The sequence below is a fragment of the Canis lupus genome, chromosome 12 (assembly GCF_048164855.1).
Source record: "Canis lupus baileyi chromosome 12, mCanLup2.hap1, whole genome shotgun sequence".
Classification (NCBI taxonomy): domain Eukaryota; kingdom Metazoa; phylum Chordata; class Mammalia; order Carnivora; family Canidae; genus Canis; species Canis lupus.
Genome location: NC_132849.1, coordinates 4,102,068 through 4,113,619, shown reverse-complemented (window position 1 = coordinate 4,113,619; position 11,552 = coordinate 4,102,068). Strand labels below are relative to the sequence as shown.

Genomic DNA, 11,552 nt, shown 5'->3' with positions numbered 1-11,552 from the left:
GAGCAACCCAGATGCCCCAGAAATAAGGTCTTTAGAGGTAATTAAAGTGATGTCATTAGTGTGGGCTCTACCAATGACTGGTGTCCTTACAAAAAGGGGACATTTTGCCAGAGGCAAGATGATGTGGTGGCAGGAGTGATGCATCTACAAACCAAGGAATGATTAAGGCTACCAGCAGCTAGGAGAGGCTTGAGCAATTCCTTCTTTCAAGCCTTGAGACGGAGCTTGGCCTTGTAGAAACCTTGATTTTGGACTTCTGGTTCCCAGAACTGTGAGGCAATGAAATGTTTATTGTTTTAAGATTTTATTTACTTATTCATGATAAACATAGAGAGAGGCAGAGACACAGGTAGAGGGAGAAGCAGGCTCCCCACTGGGAGCCCAATGAGGGACTTGATCCCAGGACTCTGGGATCATGTCCTGAGCCAAAGGCAGGCACTCAACCACTGAGCCACCCAGGTGTCCCAGATCTTGTTTCAAATCACCCAGTATGTGGTACTGTCATGGCATTACTAACGTTATGGTCCAAATGTTTATACCCCACCCGACTTTATTTATTTATTTAATTTTTTCCACCCGACTTTATATGTTGAAATCCTAACACCCAATGTGATGATATTAGTAGATGAGCTGTAAAGAAATATGTAAGTAACGGAGTGGTACCCTCATGAATGGCGTTAGTGCCCTATTAAAAGAGGCTCTAGAGAAATCTCTAGTCCCTTGTATACCATGTGAGGAGACAGTGAGAAGGTGTTACCTATGAGCCAGTAAGCTAGCCCTCACCAGAAGGTGACTGTGCTGATGTCTTGATCCTGGACTTTCTAGGCTCGAGAGCTGTAAACAGTAATTTCTGTTGTATATAAGCTACCCAAGTCTATGGTATTTTGTTGTAGCAGCCTGAAAGGATGAAGATACCTAGGAAGTAAATACAGGCTCCTTCCAGTGATGATAAACTATGTTATTGGTAAGACACAATAGGACAGCTCATGTTAAAAATGGTATAGTTGTTTAATCTGTAGGATCCAAATTTGAGGTATTTATTCCTACAGGAACTAGTTGTGTGCTTCCTACTGTGGCCAAAAAGATTTTGTTTAGATACAATAAAGCTAGCTTTGTCATTTATCTCACACACACACACTCACACAAACACACAAATACACACTCCTCCCTCTGGTTTTCTGGCATTGTCAGGTTTGTGGTAAGAGTTTCGATATGAATTTTTTCTTCAGTCGGCAATGGGGCAGACATCATGCTTGTGCAACCTTAAGGAGCCCATTCAAATTTAGGAGCACCAGAGACTTCTCCTAAAGAGACACAAAGGATTGCTGATGCTATCACAGGGAGCCCTTTCATGTCAAAAAGTGTAGAAGTGGAAACAGAGCCTCTGGGGTTGTATTCCGAAGATTTGTCTAGGAAGATCAGTGGCTTCACCCTCTAGGGGCCTCAAAAGCAGGTCAGGAGAGCAGGATCAGGGACAACAGATTCTTCTGGAGGGAAGGTGAGCCTATTGCGGATTGGTGTAGAATGCACCAGAAGCTCTTATGTCAATTTTTTTTTTTAGGATCCAGTTTTACAAATGTGCCTAAAAAAACAAAATAATAGAAGGTGATTTTAAGTCAGCTGACTGCAGTCAGATAGGACTTCTCTGAGTAGAAAAGTATATAAAATGAAAGGGATTTTGATTCATATTTGTACCTTCGATCTACGGGCCTACTCTCATTTCTCAGTCAAATTAAAAATCAGCTTTTGACTATCACAACACCATAGTGCCTCTGGGAACTCAGTTCTCTCCCACTTGGTCATTTAATGGTTCATTACCACTTCCATTAAAGATAGTTAGGAAAGGGAAAGGAAGTGAAATTACAACTAAGCCATATGGAACCTTGATACTGAAAGTGTTAGGGAGATAGGATGCATAAACCAAAGCCTGGAATGGAGTTTTAAAATTGACTATGGATTCAAATTATTCAGGATCTTATTCCTGCTTCTTTCATCCATCATTTCTGCAAACAGCTGATACTTGGTGGGGGGTGAGGAGGACACAAAAAGCATTAACGATAAAGGAAAAATAATTTAAAGACATTAGCTTAATATAAAATACAGAAAGAACTCCTATAAATCAGTTAAAAATACAAAGAAAGAAAGACAAGATAAAGGAAAAAAAATGATAAAGAAGTTGAACAGGAATTTCACAAAATGGGAAACAAATATGGTGAAAAAATATATGATGAGATGCTCATCTTCATAGGTGATCAGGAAAATGCAAGTCAAGATCACACAAAGATAGCATTTTATAACCACCTGATTGGCAAAAACCCAGAAGGCTGACTTTAACAATTGCTTGAGAAGATAGATCAACAGAATCTCCTATTGCTGGTGGGAGTGTAATTCGGTAACAGCTTTAGAAAACAAGTCTGGTGTTTCCCTGTGAAGCTTAACACTCAACACTTAACTATGCGCCAAGCTCTTGCCCATGTACAACACCAGAATGCTCACAGAAGCTCATTCATAAGAGAGTCTGAGGTCCACAGAGGCACCTGGGTGGCTCAGTTAGGTGACCAAAACTCGATTTTGGCTCAGCTCATGATCTCAGGTTGTGAGATCCAGCCCCATATCAGACTCCCTGCTAGGTGGAGCCTGCTTAAGATTCTCTATCCCCCCTACTCTGTCTCTAACAAAAGAAAAAAAAATGAAAAAGAGTCCAAGGTCCACGATCAGAAGAGGAGATAAATCCACCATGATATAGTCACATAGTGGACTATGATTAAGCAGGAGCAATGAGGAAACTACAAGCCAACAACAGAGTGAATGTCAGTAACATAAGCTGAATGAAAAGAAAACCAACCCTCAGACAAGTACATATTAGCACTTTTTTTTTTTTTTTTTTTTTACAAAGTTCAGAACAGACAACTAAACTATACACTCCTGAGGTACACACAAATATCCTTGATAAAATTCACTAAAATAAAAAATAAGGTATAAGCAAATATAACACTGTATGGTAATGACACTTCAGAAACCTCAGGAGGAAAGCAGGAGGAGGAGATGGGAAAATAATTAGGTAAGGGTATGATACTAAGATTCTGGTTCTTGGTTGATGGTAGGTTTCAGGGTGTTTATTAAATTAAAAAAAAATATATTAGTGAATGAATAGATAAAAGATGGCTGTTTCATGCACCGATGATGCCTGTGTGTCCTAACTCAAAGATTCTGATTAACCTAAACTGGGCACCTGAGGTCCATTAAAACAATACAGAATAGAAACCAACAAAAAAACCCTGGATACCTAAATTAACTCATCTAAATATGAAGCTACGGAATGTAAGGCTTCAAGGGCTCTTCCCTGGCAAATGTCCTGTCGGAGCAGGGGGCTGCGGGTGCTCAGGGATGCAATCTGGAAGCACTTCTAGTAAACTGTCTGCAGAGTCCAGAGGGAAGGGACCGTGTCTTCCAGATAACAGCAGCAGCAGCATGTTGTGGTTTCTTTCCTCGTTTTAAACAAAAACTCATATTTATACACAAGTTTGCATTCTTTTTCTTAAATTTCTTGAATTGTGCAAGCTTTAGGTGCCACAAAACCTGGCTCCAGTCCTGGTAGTCCACTGATATAATCACATCACAAGGTGCACTCCCTCCGCCTTCTGGTCCTCCTCCTAGAGGAAATAAATGTTTGTGTGGCATTCTGGAAGGTCTATGCAACACAAATATACACAAAATATACGGGTATTTTCCCTTCCCTATTATTTTTTATTTTGAAATGTCATCCTGACAGAAAAACTGTAAGACTACTACAAAGAAGAATGGTTTCCTCTGGAACCACTGGAGATTAACTCGCCAAAATTTGTGTAAGATGACAATATATGAAGTCACTCATGATGTTATTTCTAAGAGCAAAAGACTAGGCAAACACTCATGTCTGAGATCTCCAATTCCAACCCAACACTACAGGGTGCATTCTAGTTTTTACTCTTTCATATCTGGAAATCCCCTCTCTGACAGGAACCTGGCTCCCCTCTCAGCTGTCAGCCTGTGTAGATGTCACTGCGTTCCCCATGGGCTTTGACACCAATAGGGAGCCATACTTTCCCCTACTTGGGCTCTGCCGCCCTGTGCTGGGCCACTTGCTCATGTGGACACCCTCTTCACTCCACTAGGGCTCACACCTCACTGTGGCCTCCAGATCAATCCCAAGCCTACCATGCCCACTCTACCTAATGGCTTTTGGAATACATTTTTCGAGAAGGAGGGAAGGGGTAAAAGGGAAAGAGGAAGAAAAAGGAAGAGAATGCAAAAGATCTCTCTACAGTTTCTACACTAATGACAGCATACTACATTCACAGTCCTGCACCTTGTGTTTTCATTCAATATATATTAATGAAATATAAATAATTTCCTTATTATTAATGGCACCATAATATTCCACAAAATTTTTTTATACCACACACAATATGGTTCTTCAACCAGCCTCCTATTGATGGTATCTGTTTTGCCAATCTTCTGCTATTCCAAATAACTTTACATTTATGTATAAATTAACACAATTACTGTGACAGTAGAGCAACTTATACACTGTAATTTTACACAGTTTAGTACATCTGTAGGATAAAGTCCAGGAAATGGGTGAAAATGAGCACACAAGTTTGTGGTTTTGTTTTTTTTTTTTTTTCTAAGATTTTTTATTTATTTATTCATAGAGATGCAGAGAGAGAGAGAGAGGCAGAGACACAGGCAGAGGGAGAAGCAGGCTCCATGCAGAGAGCCCGACGCGGGACTCGATCCTGGGTCTCCAGGATCACGCCCTGGGCTGCAGGCGGCGCTAAACCACTGCACCACCGGGGCTGCCCAAGTTTATGGTTTTAATAGATTTTGGCAAGTGCCTCTCTACCAGTAATGCTTAAGAATACCTTTAACTTATTTTTTGCGTGAGAGAGAATTGAGAATTTCTGGGCATTTGTGGGTGATAAAACCAAATCAAAACAAAAACAAACCCAAAATCTGACAACTCCTAAGCCCAAGAAAGTCCAAAGCAAATTAAGGCAAACCACATAAAGAGGCAGTGGCAATTCCTTACTTGTTGCCTCGGAGTACAGGGTCTTCTCATCCATGCTTCGGATATTACAGGAAACAAACAACTTCCTTCCTTCAACTCTATCAAGCTGGCAATTTATCACAACAACAGAACAAAGAGGGATAGGCCTGCAGAAGAAACAAAAAGGAGACAAAATTAGTTTTTACTAAATTTATGTAACATTGAGATGATCAAGTGCTCGTGAAGGGGCAGAAACTCTAAGAGCTGGTGTGTGTGTCAGTAAAACTGTCTCAGATAAAACACCCTTTTTCCTGGGCTGAATGAACCCAGTGGCCATGCATACCCCCTTCCTCCTGAGTGCCTCTGATTTCAGGTAGCAAGTGGGCACCTGGTCCAGGCTGTCTTGGGGCTGACTTCAAAGAGACCACTTGGGTTTCAGATTTGCGATGGCATAGGCTGTCCCATCTGAAGACCCAGCGCAAGGTTTGAAGGATGCTGGGATCCTTTAAAGAAATGAAAACAAGACCATAGGATGGTCCCATCAGCTCTCTCATTTTCTAACATAACAAAAATTTCTCACCCTATCCCTTTTAGGGCAACCGTCACTAAAAAGGCATCAAATGACAACAAATTGCAGGCAATGGCTTAATGTACTAAGCAAGGGCTGTCCAAGAGACCTTTCCATGGAGATAGGCATGTTTCACCTCTGAGCTGTCCAATACAGGAGCTCCTTTACAATGAATACCCAAAATGTGGCTGCTGTGAATGAAAAATGTAACCTTAAAATTTATTTAATTTTAATGAATTTAAATTTAAATTTAAATAGCTACATGTGACCAATGGCTATAGTTACTCTTAGGGAATCCTGGAGACAGGGTGCCATGATGAAAAAGTACCTTTTCAAAGGTGAAATTTTATTTGGCAGAAACATAATGTGGAGCAGATGTGTTCTGTGCTCCTGCAGTGCCACCATGTAAAGGACTACTCCAGGTGGAAGGAGTCATCACAGTGATTCCCTCTGCCGAGTTTCTCTCCCATTAGCTTTTCCTGAACTTCATGATGGAACAATCGAGCTTTGCTTTTTTTTCTTTAAACATCTCTTTATATCATCTTTTATACTGTGTATCTGATTATCATGATATCTTAAGTCTCTAAATCTATTATTTATTCTTTCTGCTGATTCTCACTTATGGTTGTTTACTTCCTCATGGCTTTTATCTTTGTGTATTTGGCACAGATCTACGACTCTAAAGGAAAAATGTCCTTCAGAATTTCTGTTATGTTGCTAGCAGAAGTCTAATCCAGGGCTTCCCAATCAATATGCCATGGATAAGTTGCAAAAATGCTGAGCTATCCATTCTTCACAGCTGGCTAGCTACTACTAATCAGTAGATGCTTTGTCTATGTATCTTAATATGTTAAACACGAAGTATGACATTTGAATCAGGTGTCAGGAAAGTATCTGACCTGAGTAAGAGGCAGTCTTGCTTCTTAGGAGTGTGGACAAAGACATCTCATGATTGACACTGTAATTTATCTTCAATTAAATTTAATCCTAGGTTCTTATCTCTAGCCCCCCTGAGGGCCATCAATGGACTGACTTAAATTTATTATTATTACTACTATTATTATTATGAATCTAACAGCTAAATACAAAATATAAAGCTTGGTCAGTATTAAATTCTAAACTACTGCTGACCCTTAAACAATGTGGTAGGTTAGGGGCACTGACTCCTGCACAGTCAAAAATCCATGTATAATTTTTAACTGTCCCAAAATGTAACTACTAATAGTCTACTGTTGACCTTATTGATAATATAAGCAATTAACCCATATTTTGTAAGTTCTAGGTATTATACACTGTATTCTTATGATAAAGTAAGCCAGAAAAGAGAATGTTAAGAAAATCCTAAGGAAGAGGGACGCCTGGGTGGTTCAGTGGTTGAGTGTCTGCCTTCAGCTAAGGGGGTGATCCTGGGTTCCTGGGATCAAGTCCCACGTCGGGTTTCCTGCAGGGAGCCTGATTCTCCTTCTGTCTGTGTCTCTGCATCTCATGAATAAATAAAATCTTAAAAAAAAAAAAGAAAATCATAAGAGAAAATAAACTTACAATTAAACTTACTATGTTTAATGGAAAAAAGTCCAAGTATAAAGTTGACCCATGCAGTTTAAACCTGTGTTGTTCAAGGATCAACTGTACTTACGTCGCCCAAAGCTTTATTCTGGTCTTTAATCATCAATTAATAGAAGAGAATGAAAGCTGTGTATTGTAGAGAGGAATATCAAACAAGAGTCAAAGACTTCAGTTTTGATCCTGACTATAGTCTCTCTATCCATGTGATTTCATGGAAACTTGTTTTTACTAAGTTTTCTAACTGTGGGTAACAAGTGAACAGCAATAGAACGATTTATGTGGATAGTTTGTTGGATGGGACAAGGACTAAGCATAGGGCCTAGCAGGGAGCAGGTGCTCAAGGCACACATACTTGGTTAATCTAAATTGTAATCCAAATACTGTGCTTTGTTTTTAAATGTACCTTTTTTTTTTTTTTTAATTGAGAAGGGAGGTTGTACTGTATTCTTCAATTTTATTTGAATAAAAAAATATTTTAAAAAACCATGAACATGGAAAGATTAAAAACTTAAATTTTGGTGTGCCTGAGTGGCTCAGTGGTTGAGCATCTGCCTTTGGCTCAGGTCGTGATCCGAGAGTCCCAGGATCGAGTCCCGCATCAGGCTCCTTGCCTGATGGAGCCTGCTTCTCCTTCTGCTTGTGTCTCTGCCTCTCTGTGTTTCTCATGAATAAATAAAATCTTAAAAAAAAAAAAAAAAAAAACTTAAATTTTAATATATTCTTTATCATGTTGAAAAGCCATTTCTAGGATCTAATTTTATAGTATAAATAGTATAAAACATGGACTGTATGTAAAGATGACAATTTTCCCCAAGTTAATCTCTAAGTTAATGTAACTGCTATCAAATTCACACTTTTTTGGTAGATTTTGACAAATTTATCCTAACTTTCATTTGATTCATTCAAATGATACAGAAAGGTGGTTGGTGAGACATAGGATTATATAAAAGAAGGTATGATGACAGTTTGGGTGAGGAATTAAAAGTCTCAAATACAATTAGGAATAAAAGGAAACTACCTCAACATAATAAAAGCCATATAAGAAAAGCCCTCAGCTAACATATTCAATGGAGAAAGATGGAAAGCTTTTCCACCAAGATCAGGAACAAAACAAGGATGACTACTTTTGCCACTTCTATTCAACAACTGCATTTTTTATGTTAACAATGAACAACTGGAAAAGAAAATTACAAATATTACATTTAAGATAACATAAACATATAAAATATTTAGGAATAAACATGACCAAGGAGGCAAAAAATTTCTACTAAAAGAAATTAAAGAAGGTACAAATAGAAGCACCTGGGTGGCTCAGTGGTTGAGCATCTGCGTTTGGCTCAAGCCGTGATCCGGGGTCCTCGAATTGAGTCCTGCATTTGGCTCCCCGCAGGGTGCTTGCTTCTCCCTCTGCCTATGCCTCTGCCTCTCTCTCTGTCTCTCATGAATAAATAAATGAAATCTTTAAAAAATAAATAAAAAAGATACAAATAAATGGAAAAATGTCCTGTGTTCATGGACTGAAGAAAATACTGTTAAGATGTCAATACTATGCAGAACAATTCACGGATTCAATGCAATCCTGGAAAATCTCAATGGGATAAGTTTTTGCAGAAATAGAAAAATCCACCCTAAAATTGATAGGAGTTTCAAGGAATCTTGAATAACCAACACTAGTCTTAGGAAAAAAAAAATAAATAAAAAGCTGGAAGTCTCAAACTTCCTGATTTCAAAACATATTACACAAAGCTACAATAATCAAAACAGTGGTGTACTGGCATAAAGACAGACACAGAAACCAGTGAAGTAGAACAGAGAGCCCAGAAATAAACCCTCTCATATTGGTCAAATGATTTTCACTATAAGTATTAAGACCACTCAATGGGGAAAGGACAGTCTTTTCAACAAATGGTGCTGGGGAAACTGAATATCTACATGCAAAAGAATAAAGTTGGACCTTTACCTTACAACATATACAACAACTGAAAATGCATTAAAAACCAGAAAACATCAGTGAAAACCTTTATGCATTGGGTCTGGCAATGAATTCTTGGATAGGGCACCAAAGGCACAAGCAAAAGAAGAAAATAAAGACAAAAGGGATTACTTAAACTTAAAAACTTCTGTGCATTGGGATCCCTGGGTGGCGCAGCGGTTTGGCGCCTGCCTTTGGCCCAGGGTGCGATCCTGGAGACCTGGGATCGAATCCCACGTCGGGCTCCCAGTGCATGGAGCCTGCTTCTCCCTCTGCCTGTGTCTCTGCCTCTCTCTCTCTCCCAGTGTGACTATCATAAATAAATAAAAACTAAAAAAAAAAAAAAAAACTGTGCATCAAAGCACACAATCAACAGAGTGAAAAAGCAACCTTCATATGAAATGAAAGAAAATATTTGCAAATCATGTACCTGGTAAGGGGTTAATACCCAGAATATATAAAAAAATCCTGTAACTCAAGAGCAAAAAAATGAAACAATCCAATTAACAAATGAGCAAAGGACTTGAATGGATATTTCTCTAAAGAGAATATACAAATACCCACCAAGCATATGAAAAGATGCTCAATAACACTAATCATTTAACAAAATGCAAATCAGGGGCACCTGGGTGGCTCAGTTGGCTGTCTGCCTTTGGCTCAGGTAGTGATCCCAGGGTCCTGGACTGAACCCCACACTGGGAGCTGGGAAGTCTGCTTCTCCCTCTCCTTTTGCTCCCCCTCCAATGCTCTCTCTCTCTTGCTCTACTCGCTCTCTCAAATAATAAAAATATAATAATAAAATATTTAAAAAACTGCAAATCAAAGCACAATGATATCTATCACCTTATACCATTAGGATGGGTACTATCCAACAAAAATGAAAATAAAAAATCCAAAATAATGTGTGTTAGCAAAAAGATGTGCTGTTGATAGGAATGTAAAATGCTATAGCTGCTATGGAAAACAATATAGTGGTTCCTCAAAAAATTAAAAATAAAACTACCATGTAATCTAGCAATTCCACTCTTTGGTACTTATCCAAAAGAACTGAAAGCAAGATTTCATTGAGATATTTGCATATTCAGGTTCATAAAAGCATTATTTGTAATAGCTAAGCAGTAGAAATACCCTAAATAACCACTGATGGATTTATGGATAAACAAAATGTGGCATATACATACAGTGGATTATTCAGCCTTAAAGAAAAAAAATTCTGGGGCATCTGGGTGGCTCAGTCAGTTAAGTCTCCAACTCCTGATTTCAGCTCAGGTCATGATCTCAGGGTTGTGAGATCAAGCCCTGCATTGGGCTCTGTGCTCAACGGGCTGTCTGCTTGAGATCCTCTTCCTCTCCCTCTGCCCTACTTGCTCTCTTGCTCTCTTAAATCAATCTTTAAGAAAAAAAAGAAGAGAAAAAGTTCTGTCACATGCTACAACATGGATGAACATTGAGGACATCCTGTGAAGTGAAGTGAGCTAGTCACAAAAAAAGAAATATCATATGAGTCTCTTACATGAGGTAACTGGAGTAGTCAAATTCATAGAAACAAAAAGTAGAATGGTGGTTGCCAGGGTTAGTGGGGACAGGAAAATAGGGAGTTACTGTTTAATGGGTATAGAGTTTCAGTTCTGCAAGATAAAAAAGTTCTGAAGATTAGTTTCACAATAATATGAATATATTTTGCACTACTCAAAAACATTTTTTTAAAATATAAGGCACAAAGCCCATTAAATCTAATATACCACTGTGGACTCATAACCTTATTAAGTGTTAAAAACTTCCCAATTATGACAGAAATAGGCCAGCAGCAAGGTCATCCTGCTCACCATGAGACCACATCCAATATTTTCATAGTCTTTTGCACTATTCTTCTCCACTAAAAAGAAATCAGGGATCTAATGTCTTGGCACAGATATGCCTAGTTGTTGCTAAAATAAAAGTAATGATAATAGCAACATTAACGATAATAATAATAAACAGCCAACACTCACTGAGTATTTGTTTTTTTTTGTTTTTTTTTTTTTTTTTTTTTTTACTCACTGAGTATTTGTTATGCGGCCAGAGAGTATCCCAGGTGCTTTACATGCATTCATTCATTTACAGCTCATAACGACCCTATATGGTGGATATATTATCATCTTTTTAAAGATGAGGAAATTCAAGCACAGAGAGGTTGAGTAACTTGTCCAAGGTCATACAGCTAGTAAGTGGCACAACAGGCATTTGAACTTTCTCCAAAGTCTGTCCTCTTAACCATATATTATACTGTCTCTCTGGAGACAAAAGTACTTAAAAATACATTTGGATAAGATTGAAAGGACAGGTGCCAGTCTAAAGAGATTCCTAACAGGCCAAATGCAATTTAAGCATAGAAAAGAGGGTGATAATGATAGTTAACTACTTTATGGAAAGCCAGG

General features: G+C 38.5%; 1 protein-coding gene across 1 annotated transcript in view; it reads right to left on the bottom strand.

Annotated features, from left to right (window-relative positions):
• Positions 1-287: 287 nt before the first annotated feature.
• Positions 288-11,552, bottom strand: part of THEM4 (thioesterase superfamily member 4) — a 36,467-nt gene continuing 25,202 nt past the window's right edge. Inside the window, exons 5-6 of the mRNA XM_072769119.1 lie at positions 5,072-5,196; positions 288-1,582 (exon numbers count right to left, since the gene is read on the bottom strand). Coding sequence (XP_072625220.1) covers positions 1,545-1,582; positions 5,072-5,196 — 163 coding nt within the window. The 3' untranslated portion in view covers positions 288-1,544. The remainder of the gene's footprint in view (positions 1,583-5,071; positions 5,197-11,552) is intronic.